This window comes from Charadrius vociferus, unplaced genomic scaffold (assembly GCF_000708025.1).
Source record: "Charadrius vociferus isolate BGI_N301 unplaced genomic scaffold, ASM70802v2 scaffold544, whole genome shotgun sequence".
Classification (NCBI taxonomy): Eukaryota; Metazoa; Chordata; class Aves; order Charadriiformes; family Charadriidae; genus Charadrius; species Charadrius vociferus.
Genome location: NW_009648162.1, coordinates 437,111 through 449,744, shown reverse-complemented (window position 1 = coordinate 449,744; position 12,634 = coordinate 437,111). Strand labels below are relative to the sequence as shown.

Genomic DNA, 12,634 nt, shown 5'->3' with positions numbered 1-12,634 from the left:
TACACATTGCACAGCAAAGGAAAAGTGAGGGTCGTTCAGAGTGTGTGCTCAGAAAAGTGTGCTCAGAACCTGAGAGATTTTGGCGTGCACATGCTGCCTACGCGAGCAGCCCACGACTCCTCTGCTAAGGTCTGCAACATTTTCGTATGCTTACAGACTATAAATGAAAAGGTCCTTTTTTTTCCCCCACCTTCTTCAGTTTTGCACTGGTATTCCAGCTTTACAATTCAGAGCAGCTTAACCAAAAAAAAAAGGAAAAAAAAAAGACGCCAGACAAAGAAGTAAAGTAAAATAAGAAATATTTCAGAATAGGTATTTGTTACGTGCTGCTTCTGAGGTGAGTGCTGCAGGTGGGATTCTGCATACTGCATCAGGGTAAATTGTATCTTCATTTTGGCAGCCTAGGGCCTGACAGAGGCTGTTCCTTCTCCGTCTCCATCTGCTGATGTGATCCAGTGCAGAACCGCAACTCCTTTCCAAAATCTCCAGGCAGGCACCGGACGTCTCTGCCGTCTTCCAGCACAGCTTCAGTTGAAAGGTTTCACCAGTTTCATAGCAGCATAGTTCTAGAGGGACAGAAAAACAAGGGAAAGAAAAGCCGTTTTGAAGCAGGGTGGCATGGAGGTTAATGTATTTTTTTGGGCATGGTGCAGAACTGCAGACGGGGCTGCATTCAGGGCAGGCGAGGTGGCCAAGCTCCCAGCCCCAGCCTGCACAGACAAGCAAGCAAAATGCACATCCCCACTAGCAAGGATGGTAGAAAGCGCAAGACACAGGAGAAAACGGGCCTAGTCTTCTTGCAGTAGAGGCTACTGGTCCCAAGCACCAAGCCGCGAGCACCAGGAGTCACTCCTGGACTTCGATTGTTCCTTCCACCAAGTATTTAACATAAATTACCGCCTCTTCATACCCTTTCAAGAATTTTGGCATCTCCCCACCAGCACTATCCCAGTGCCCACGTGCCTTTCTTGCAGGTGAGGAGACACATCCAGCTCTTTGCTGAGTTGCTCCAGCCTCACCGTCTCCTCTGGATCCTGGTGCCCCTTCCCCTCTGCTCTATCTTTGTGCTGCTCCCCCACAAACCTGGAGGCTGTATTGTCATGCCCTGACCTCACATCCTTATGGCTCCTTCTCCCCACGATCCCCCCAAAACTGGTGACCTCATCCACTCTGCCTGTTGGGCTGGACCCTTTGGAAATGGGCCCCGGCCCTGGTCTCCAAGCATCTGCCAAGCTGTGCCTTGACGTTTTCTGGAGAGCGCTGCTTTCCACAGGCCAAAATCTGCACCCAGGATCATGCCAGCAATCAGTCGCTCTGAACAGCAAGAGGATGGTTCTCCAGCCCTGCCCCATCCTGATTTAGTTTCCTAGTACAAACCTAGCCTGCAGGTCCATGGACTAGCTCCAAAGAATCTGCCAAAGGCAATCAAGAAAGGCAAACCTATTGTTGAAATTTTTTTCTCTGCCTTGTCTGCATCCCTTAACGCCTCAGCCATCTGTTTCAGCATCAGCCTTTGGTGTGGTTTTTGTCCCTAAAAGCAGACAACCTAGGCAAGACCTTCCTGTGCCTGTTTTCTGGGATCTATACTGTCCCTGTTATTGCACGGTTAAGTATGGGGCTGCCATGGAAAATGAGGTGTCACAGTATTTTAGTCTATTATACGTGCAATTCCTTCCCTGAAAGAAGATGACAGCGCTGTGAAAAAGAATTAAGCTGTGTAAACGCTGCTTATCAAGACCACAATGAAAATACAGATGAAGATGCATGGTTAGGTCGTTTGGAGAGAGCTATATTTAAAGTAGCTCTGATTCAAACCCTCCCGACCACATACTAGCCAGTTTGGAAGTCCCTCCCAAGCATATTGAATTTAATTGGTACAGGATGTTCTATCACTCTGTCACTTTAAAAAAACAACTTTGGAAACAAAGCATAATGCTAGTTACCAGCAAGATCTTTGGAGGAATGGGGGAAAAAGAAAAAAATAACAAAACAAAACACAACAGAAGTAAAGTCTGACCAAAGGCATCTTGATAAATTACAACGTGTAGCAAATTATAAGGCACTTTGCCAACTGAGGATTTCTAATAATGCCATAAATCAAGCAAGCAAAGTTAGGGCAGTTTACCAGAAGTCATTAGAAAAGCCTCCAGTGACACATAACCTTCGAATTAATTATCCATCCATTTGTCTTTCAGAGTCTATCCTCCAAAATACTCCTATTTTTTATGATTTGACTGGTTGCATTTTGGAGGGTAGCAAGCTTTCTGTCCAGCTATGAATTTGTATTAACGAAGTGTTGAAAGCCAAGCAGGATTATCAATCAGCGCAGAAAGCAAGCTGTAATTAGAATTAATGGCAATGGAAGCAACACTGGGCTTGCAGAACACAAACAGAGCTTTAAAAGGTAGTAAACATTTTCATGGTGCTGCAAAGCAGAGCTGACTCCAGCTGGAAGTAGTGTTACATATTTCTATGGTGGTAGCCACTAAAATCTTTACAATAATCACTGCTTTGGGGAGATAACTTCACCGCAGTATTCCCTACGCATTACGGATGCAGAAGCCCAGGCTGGACTTTTATAACCTTTTCTTCTGACCTTGTGTCTAGCCCAAGACTTTCACCCAGCCGTTCCCATAGCAGAAGGCAGAGCCCTTCTCAGCTATGGCAATGTCAGATGAAAAGTCCGTCAAAGTCACTGGACCTTTCCAAAAAGCCCCTCAGCGTGCCATTAATGAGCACTGCTGGACAGGAGCATGGGGTGGAACTAGAGCATATCTTGTAGAAAGACATTCGATCTTGATACGTGGACGCCTCGAGCAATGATGAATTTACCACAACCTTTGGCAAATTGTTCCAATGGTTAATTACCCTTCGTCTCAAAAATTAGAGTCCTATTTCCACTGGAATAGTTCCTCTAACTTCAACCTCCAGCTACTGGATCTCATTATGCTTCATTCTGTTGTTTAAGGACTCTTCTGATGTCAAGTTAAATCTAAGGACCGTCTAAGGAAATCATATAGGAAATATCCAGGGAATGCTGTTCCCAGAGTCCTAGCTTGTACAAACCATAATGACAACCACTCCACAGAGAAAGCTAAGGCAAACCAGCAAGTAATCTGACACTAAGACTGAGTGGAAGAACCCAAATAAAAAAAACGAAGAACCTCAGAATATCAGATTTTCAACATTTTTTCCCATTTTTGTAAAAGTAGACAACTTTTTTCTGGAAATTTGCAATACCATGCAGTTTTCCACCCAAAACCAAAAAGCTTTTCAGTTGGAAATGGCCTCTCACCCACTAAAATGAGTTGCTCTGTAAACAGTTGCGCTAATGATGACTGATTTCTTATGGACTTGTGCCTAAATTTCCCATACTGCAGTACTCCCAGCTCCCCCACGGGCCCGGATGAACCTCCTCTTTGTCCCAGAGCACTTCCAGACCCTTCCCCACTTCTACAGGTCTCCCCCTGCTCCTTCCAGGGACCCAGATCCCACCAGGGCAGCCATGGCATGTTCTCTGGCTGGAAAACAACTGCTGGTTGCACAAAGCTCTCCTGGGAAGTAGGCTTTAAAGAGGACCTGCGAGAAGGAATAGGAAGATATTTATTCCAGCGCATGATCAATGACATATACTCTTGCGTCCTGAGGTTGGGGGAAGCACAAAGGCACTGCATCTTCGAAGGTTTCTGATCCCCTAAAGTAGCTTTAAAGGCATATAGATTTTGCAGAACACTTGCATATAATATTTTGCAGAATATTTTGTTTCTCACATCAATGGGGAGAATACTTCCCTGGGGTGTAAAGCATCTCTTGGTGGGTATTCTGAACAAGACCAAGACATCAGCTTCTTCATTTTCACTGAAAAGTTTTAACCACTGCTATTTGGGCACTACTGCTGGGAACCACAAGACAATTCTTCACCATTTTGGGTGGAAGCACACGGCTTTCGAATGGGACATTTGCTCTTGCTCTCCAGCTACTCTGACCACAGAGTTGGGACTGTGGTTGGAAGCTTTCAGCACTGTATGGGCAATAGGAATACATAAAAAAAAAAATCCATTTGTATACCAAGAGCCAATGAAAATGCCCTGGGCTTGTTTTCAGGTGAGAATAGTGTCTGTCTGGGAGGGAGGGTGACGTATGCATGGTTAGCTTAGCTCACAGGACCATTGGTTTCCCAGGGCATATTTTGGATATATATTTCTCAGGTAAAAGGTATCTTCCTTCGGTATCCTCAGGCAGAGTACGATCAAGACCAGAGTTGGAGCCAGGGCTTAGACTTCTTCAGTAGCATCTGGTGCATGGTATACAACACTCCCAGGTGGAGAGGCTGTATGAAGGCGAAGGCAGAGCATTCAATCTGCAGGCAGAGGCATTCAGGCTGCAGGCAGGTCCCAAGGCTCCTGCTGAGCCAAGGACCAGACGCTGAAAAGCAATGACTGGAAGGACCCTGGAGGTCCCAGCGGAGGTCCCAACAAGCAAAAAGCTCTTCATGGAAGGCCATAGCAAAAAGGGCAATTGAAGCAGGAAAACAGTAACTTCACCTCTGTTTCTACCACTTAGCATCCCTGTATTCCTTTTCCTTTCCCTCTTCCTGCTCAGACTGATGGACCATGTGCCCTAACAGGATTCCCTCCCAGCTTCCCTCCCAACACCCACCCCTTTTCCCAGGATGAGAGGGGCAGGACACACACAAAACCCTCTACCTGCAGTGTGGGACCTCAAAACTGCATGTGTAGTGGCAAGATTACATATACAGCACTAAATGCAGCAAGGTCTTTATTTTAAATGGGACCTGATGGTGCTCCTGGCATACAAATCAGAACAGAAGTGAGGAGGGATTGGTTTTCCATGCATTTAATCAGGGATGTAATGGTGAGCCCTGCCAAAGGTCAGGATGCCAGGGGCATCCTTCATAGCAAACCATCGCCAGCACAATTGCCAAATTTAGTGCCTGATGAAATGGGAAAGGAACTAAATCTCCAAGTAGGTACAGAACCAGTGACCTCAAAAATCTAGGGGAAGCTGGCCAAATACATAAAAACAGAAAAATTCCATGAAACATGGCCTTATTTTTTCAAAATATGACTAAAAATTGACCCGACCAAAATGAAATTAAATACAACAACATTTAGCTAGGGAACAGGGAAAAATCCCAAGTAATAATGAGTGTAAATCAATATTTATAGTTTGCGAATTTTTTCTTCTCTTAATGTTGTTTTTATATGATACCACTGGAACGAATGCAAAGCCACTTGCAGCTTCGGGGAAACACTGAGTGCTTGGTCGAAAAGGCTTGCTTTCTGCTGCTTGACACAAAGGGGAGTCTCCACCAATGGCTCCGAGTACAGGGCAGGGAGGAGGCAATGCAGCAGAAATCTGCACTTGTACAATTATTTCCTCCTTCACACTACTTAGCACCTCAGGAATCGTTTCTCCAGCAGAAGTATCCCAGCTCTTCCCACGGATACGAGGACAGAGAGACAGGGAGAGCCATGATCTAATCCCATCCCCTTTTTTTCTAGACGGGAACAATCAAGCATGCACGACTTCAAATCATCTGAAAGTGATTATGATGGCGAGGAGAAATTCCACACCTCGCTTTTCGGTTGCACATTGCAAGCACACAAAGCCATCTGCAAAAGGCAGCCACGTTCTCTCACATGAAGTTATAAATTACCCCAATGAGTTCTTTTCTTAAAAAAAAAAAAAAAATCATATACAAGCAGCAAAATTTGTTAAGTGCTGGAAAGAGAGAGGCGGGTCATTTTTCTTATCAGTCTGAGAGGAGGGGAAATGGCATCCAAGAGCCGGCATGAATTATTCCAGTGCTGCAGAAACAGAGGAGGATACAAAAACCCATCCCAAGCCAAACTGGAAGGCTAGGGCTCCATTATTTATTTATTTTGTTTTGCCAGTGGAACTGACAGTAAGGTAAGAAAAAGCCACTTTCTTGATTAACGAGGTGAAAACCCTCCCCCTCATTTCAGACATTACACTGGTATAACATGCTCCAAGCCTTGATAACGAGAGACGGGGCTGCCCGAACACCTATAAACTCCCCTGCATCTTTAAACAATTAAAGACTGATGTGGTTTTTTTGCCACTGCTCAGCCCTGTAAAATGGCTACATTGCTAATTAGACTGCGTGTTTGTCAGAGATTTTCCCCACCAGCCCTGCAACACCTCCCACATCAGCTGCTCAGACATCTTTGAAAATAATCAATTAGACACGAATTAAAATGCAAAGAGGTGAGCACCTTGCAGTGAGTCTGTAGCAGAGACCAGAAACACAGGCTCTTTTTGACCCATCATGGTCCACTAGGTTTTTCCCCAGAGACCAGCATGGGACTTTGCAGCTGCGTGCACTGGGACCATCTCTGTCAGCACAGAGGTTGGTCAGCCATAGAGACCTGACCTAAGAACTTGGTCAGCCCCCCTGTCCTCTCCTGTACCCATCATACCGGGAAGGCGTAGATGAAGATTCCCAGGAAGAGCAGCAAAATGAAGAGCACGATGGCCAGGATAACCACCCACTTGTACCGCCGCCACAGGATGTACTTCAAGGTCTTGTATGGGGAGGTGAACCACAGGAAAGAGGTCTCCGGGCGCCTGGAGCCAAACAAAGTTGAGGCCACTTCTGAGTTTCACAGTAGTTTCACCCTCCTGGATCCCCAACCCCTTGAGCAAGCCCTGCTGTAACAAGCTGGCTGCTCACCCTGCAAACCCACATCCCTCTGGGTAGGCTATGTCAAATTCCCTCCTTGACAGTCCAGACCAGTGTCCCAGCCACCCTGGATTGTCTCAGCTTGTATAGTCTAAGCATCAGTAGTTCAGAAACGGAGTCTACGTGGGATCAAGGCCATTGCAGACAGCACACCTCAAACTGGGAACCCAGATTTTCAGTCTGCTCCTTGAGAACTCTGGTGCCCCAGTGGTTACTTTTTGATTCAAAGTGCTCTTACTTGGGGTCCTCCAGCTTGGGGTTCATATTTGGCTCATCCCGACCCATGCCAGCTGGCCGCTCTTCATGCTCTTGTTCTGCCACAATTTCCAAAGTCATTTCCAATTTCCCCTGTGTGGGTTAAAAAAAAACAAACTTAGAAACAAAACAAAACAAAACAGGAGAGTTGAGAAATGAATGTCTGATGCAAAATACTGACTGGGGAAAGAAAAAGCACTTTGAGCATAACCCATCCACTACAAACAAGGACCATGAGGAGCCCAGTAAGAGTGGATTTCATAGAGATCCCTCACCTGCCCAGTGCAATGTTGTCAGCAGATACCCCAGGACATCTCAAATGTCACTGACACCCAAGTTCAGGCAACTGATTTGAGGGCCTTTTGTTGAATGACTTAATTCATTGCCTGGGCTCTCTTGCCTGTATTGAACAGTTGCCAAAGACTTGAACAGGAGCACAGGCACTTACATTTAAACATATCAGTCTGACAGCTGAAATCTTTCCCTGGTACTTGTCACAACACAGTATCATTAAGAATAGATGTGATATGGAGTCAAAGTAGGTGGCACGTTCCAAAAACCACAGCAAAAATCCCACAGAACAAATCATTTCTTGTGAAGCATTTGGATGGTGCTGGACAAATCCTGGAAAACATCCCGCTGACAAAAGCTGGTCCAGTTTGTAAAATTTGCAGCCCAAGGCTGCATTCCTTGCCCTGACCATAACATCCTGCATGCAGTTGGCCCAGTCACGTCCCTCCTCAATGCTGTGAGTAAGTCCCAAAGAGAACACATGAAGAGGCCACCTTACCGCCAGGATCTTCTTTTGATCCTGCTCAGCAACACAAGGCCACCATCCCTTGACAGTTTTCTGCTCAAAGAGTGACACAAAGCGACTTGAAGACAAGGTCTCATCTACTAGCTCTAAGGAGCACTTCTCAGCAGTCTTGGCAGGTTTGGGCATCCTGTTGAGATCCATCTGAATGGAGCCTGCAAGAAGGAACATTACCGAGAAGACATCTCAGTGTAACTGGTCCTTAAAACACGGACTCTTTCACTTATGAAATATTCACTGTGGCACCCTCCTGACCTCAGGGAGCTTGGGCAGACACCCACACAGCAGGGTGGAGAGCAAGTTCAAGTGTAGCCCTATTTTCCAAGCATAGTGCTAGTTTTAGCCAGTGGCTCTGCCTAGGAATTGAGCACTTGGCATCACCATTATACTGAGGAAGACATGAGCCATGAAGTCTTTCTAGAACAGGCTGCAAAACATCCGCTGACTTACACAGCTATAGCACTGGATGATTTGCATTGAAGTCAATCAGGCAGGCTGAAATTTTTCATGAAGACAAAGAGATTTAGGCGAAACTCGAATTGTACACACCCAGAGCCCAGTCAACTTAAAAGCATTGGGCAGGAGGCTTGCAGATCTTCAAACGGGCTATTTTATTGCCCCACCCAGGAGAGTAATTGCAGCAGACTAAAAGTGAAGGATATCCCACAAAAATGATCGCTGCCCTCTCAGACAGAGTGACTCAGTAATTAGCGTATTTATCTAGCCTTTAGGAAATCTGAGCTCAGTTCTCCAAGTGTTAGTTGAAAAAGCCTGTATTTAATTTACATTGCTACACTAATTTACCTTATGATTGTGAACAGCCAAGAACATACACAGAGTCTGGTCCTGTGGCTCAGCTGAGGGACAGCAGCTTTTTGCACTGCTGTGGACAACTCGCATTCATTACCATGCTTTTATTTGTAGCCTTTTTGTGCCACAGATTCTTGCAACCAGTGACAATAACAGCACAGATCAGATTTGTTGTGAAACGCTTTTGAAGTCTGTTGATGAAAAGTGCTTTACAAAAGCCAAAGACCACTTTTATTTGTTGCAATTTGAAAAGAATTAATGTTGGCAGTCAGCAGCCCGTGATGTGCAGAGCCAGAACTGGAAAACACACCTTGGAGAGGTTATTGTGGCACTCAGCCTACACGATTAATCAAAGACGGGATTTAAAAGGATCTTGATCACATACTCACTTAGTGAAGCTTTTGATGTTTGAATTTTTTTTTAGTGGCTAAAAGAAAGGTAGAACAAGATCCAACCAAAAAAAATGTGATGCTGGAGCCTCCAGCTTCTGCACAGATAATCTGCTGCATGGCTCTGCTATCCTTCCTATTAGATATTTTGGTGTTGTTTTTTTTTTTTTTTCTTGGCCTACACTTAGATTTCTGAGAATGATTAATGGAGCTAGCACTGAAAAAGGCAAGTGTTGGATCAAGCTGTGTTCATGTCTAAACATCCCAGGTAAGGCAAGGCAAAGCAAGTCAGTGATGCTGCCTGGTGGTCTCAGTTCAAATACACGGTTAGCCCTGATGAGCACATTTCAGCATAGACTCAGCTGAGTCACAGAGAATTGGGGCCTTCCTGGAAGGTGGTAGCCTGTTGGATTTGATGATGCTCTCAACATTATGTCAGCCCAGGAACAGGCTGCTGCAGGCTGCGACTGGAAATCTGCCTAATACAAACCAATTATCATCAGTCCTGAACTTATGCTGACACTGAATCCTGTTCAGTGGCTTAAACTGGTCTTGTTACACTTTCCTCATATCCTGAAATGATTCAATAATTTTTTTCTTTCCTGTCTGCATCAGTAGGAATTGAGCCGAAAAACTCTCCTGACTTACCCAAATAGTCATCAAAAGAGAACTTGTCATTGTCCCAGATCTGGAAGATAAGCTGTGGTGGAATCTTATTTTCTGTCTTGTCCAAGCTCCAGAAGTGCTCCTAAAATCACACCAGAAAAGGCTCATTAGTAGAAGTGGGCAGGGTCTCTACTGAGAGAGTGAGATCTATTCTCACCTCATGGCAGTGGAAGTCCTGTATCATAATGCTCTCAGTGTGTCCTGCTCCAGTTCTGCAGGTCCAGAGCTACAGGAGGACAGTGGTGGCTCTGGCCAGTTCTTGGACTAGGATGCTCAGGGGAAAACCCAAGATGCTTCTGGAAGTTGGGTTGGTATCAATTTGTGCCTTAATTTAGCGACAATATTTTAGCAAACAGGCACCATGAGCTTGCAGATAAGATCTTTTGGAGTGACAGTATCATATTCACATGATTTAGATGAAGGTGACTCTCCAAGGTGAAGAGATTGAGTGTTGAGTGCCAGTGCTGCCAAATTTCCCCTTCCTCATAATTAATAGAAATGTATAGGAATAAATCTGGATCCATCACTGCTCTGATCTGCTGTTTGGTCTCTTGTAAGTAGTTTGTGTGCAGCTGGCCAACTTGCAACCTGCAAACACCTCTATCTAACGTAGGTAGCCTGTGGCTCCCAAGTTTACTTACTAAACACAAATATGTAAAGAAAGAGACTGGTGCTTTCATAGCAGCTCACTGTGTGGTGGGTTCCTCAGTTCTATAAACGACTTTGTTCATCTTTTCTGCACATCTTCAAGGTTCTCATTCTTAGGACAGATGAATGCTAAGAGTTGGACATGGTATCCCAGCAAATCTGCTGCTAATATCTCAGTGGGCTGCTGCAAGCTACATAATGTGCTCGCCATATCTATTACTACATCCATATCTATTACTAGATCCAAGTTCAAGAAAGGAAAGATCCAGAGCACCAGCAAGCCATGATGACCAGAGCCTGGCTCCCCGTACAACAGTGGCATGTATGGTGTTCAACAACTGAGCGGTGGCACTGTGACACTTGATTTCAGTCCTTATAATGTGAGATTTGTCAGTCTATATGCCCTTCTCATTTCTATTAGATGGGCAATATTTTGTCTGTTCCCTGCCACTAGAGCAACTGTGACAACCTTTTGAAAGGTTTTGCAGCAGTCCCAGAAGCTTATTTGCAAAGCACCTGGCATGAAAATTGCACCGTGAGCATCCCCTGTGATTGTCATCATTTACCAAGCCCTTGGGCAGTGCAGGAACTATCATCCATCAGTTCTGCAATCCGGCCACAGTAACAAGGAATAGCCACTGCCTGGGAGACAGCATCCATATGGGAGCTCAGCAAGAGGATGAGGCAGCAATTTCTGCTTTCTGGAGAGGAGATGGTTTACCAAACACTCACCCATGGGAAGTTTGCAACTGCAGTGGTCCAGTTACTACAGTGGATAGGTCAACAGCAAGGCAGATGGTCTGCCTTCTGGAAAGTCAGACCAACACACCCCAAAAAGCTAGTGGAGGGGAAAATTTAAAGTAGACTTCTCTAACAAGGACAGTCTGAATCGCATTACTGAGACAATGAGCTTGCGGTCATATCATTTTAATATATGGTGGGTATGTGCCCATGCCACAAAATTTGCTATTTACGTGGTTGCAACCAGGAACATTTCCCAACAGGGATCTAATACCACTTTTGGGATGCCACAAGATGCCTGAAAGTTAGGACTAAGAAGTGTTAGGACAGAAGCAGAGAGATGCAGACACACAAAAAGTCAAGGTCTTGTTATTTCTGGCTCAAACCAACTCTTGCAAAGAGGAGGCAGAATCACGACCGGTGTCTACTGACACAGGCTCAGAGGTGTGCCCTGTGGGCAGTGCCTCCCACTGCACTCTTGCAACATGGCAGTATCATAAACGGAACAGATTTAATTAAAACCAGGAAACTTCAGCATTATTCATGACACATACGTAGCACCATAAATTCACTGCAGTGACTACAAGACTCTGATTCATTATATCGTGCAATATTAAAAAAAAGGGGGGAAAAAGAATGTGTCATACTCCATAAGAACATAAATATTCAACCAGGGAGACTGTGGGCACTTAAATCCCATTGAAACTGGTTTCACTTTAAGAGATCACCCTGGACAGTTATATTTCAATTTAGTTCCATTCCCCGCCTTGCTTTGGAAATACACGCCAGCATTTTTGCAATGGAGCATTTTATTTATGCATTTTAAATATTTTATAATCTAGAAAAATAAAATAAAGTCAATGGAAACTTCCACCTCTCCCTCTCTGCTCACTGCAATGTATTAAAATGTATGTTTATCCAAGGGGGGAGGCATGTTTTCCCAGCTAATAAGTAATTTTAAATTAAAACTGCTAAAAAGTGAAAGAGCTTATGGTGATTCTCCCCTTTCCCATATATTGGTAGGATCTGCGCTGCTGAAGGGTTCATCCAGAGGAGAAAGCCCCCACAGACCATGTACCCATGCCTAAAGAAGAAGGTGGCCAGATGACCTTACCATGGGTTGGAAAGGTTGATCTGGGGTCTGTGAGATGGAGGGGGACCCATATCCCATGGTGTGCATCACAGTGAGACACCATGGGCTCCTTCTGGTTGCCCCTTGCTGGGGGAATTCAGGCAGCCCCATCTATGCTCAGCTTGGGATGGGATGAAACGTCCTACAGGTGCCTCTTCTTCTCCAGCGATAACTAATGATCCTGGCTCACAGGCTGATTTCACCACAACTCCATTCATCAAACGTGTCCATGCTCCAAGAGCATTACTACGCTGCTGGCTGGGTTGAAGCACCTCTCCAAGCACACGTTGGACCTTCTCTTTGTGCCACCCCATCCACTTAGTGTCAAACATGAGCAAAACCTGGCACTTGAGCAACCCCTCTGAAAGGGACGTGCAGTTATGGCAGCTGTTCTCTCTGGCAAAGGTACTGTCTGCTGGAGGACCCAATCCCATGAGTGGCCTGATAGGGAA

General features: G+C 45.2%; 1 protein-coding gene across 1 annotated transcript in view; it reads right to left on the bottom strand.

Annotated features, from left to right (window-relative positions):
- Positions 1-527: 527 nt before the first annotated feature.
- Positions 528-12,634, bottom strand: part of DYSF (dysferlin) — a 109,600-nt gene continuing 97,493 nt past the window's right edge. Inside the window, exons 52-56 of the mRNA XM_009884084.1 lie at positions 9,644-9,743; positions 7,773-7,951; positions 6,966-7,075; positions 6,465-6,612; positions 528-566 (exon numbers count right to left, since the gene is read on the bottom strand). Of these exons, the coding sequence (XP_009882386.1) occupies positions 528-566; positions 6,465-6,612; positions 6,966-7,075; positions 7,773-7,951; positions 9,644-9,743 (576 nt within the window). The remainder of the gene's footprint in view (positions 567-6,464; positions 6,613-6,965; positions 7,076-7,772; positions 7,952-9,643; positions 9,744-12,634) is intronic.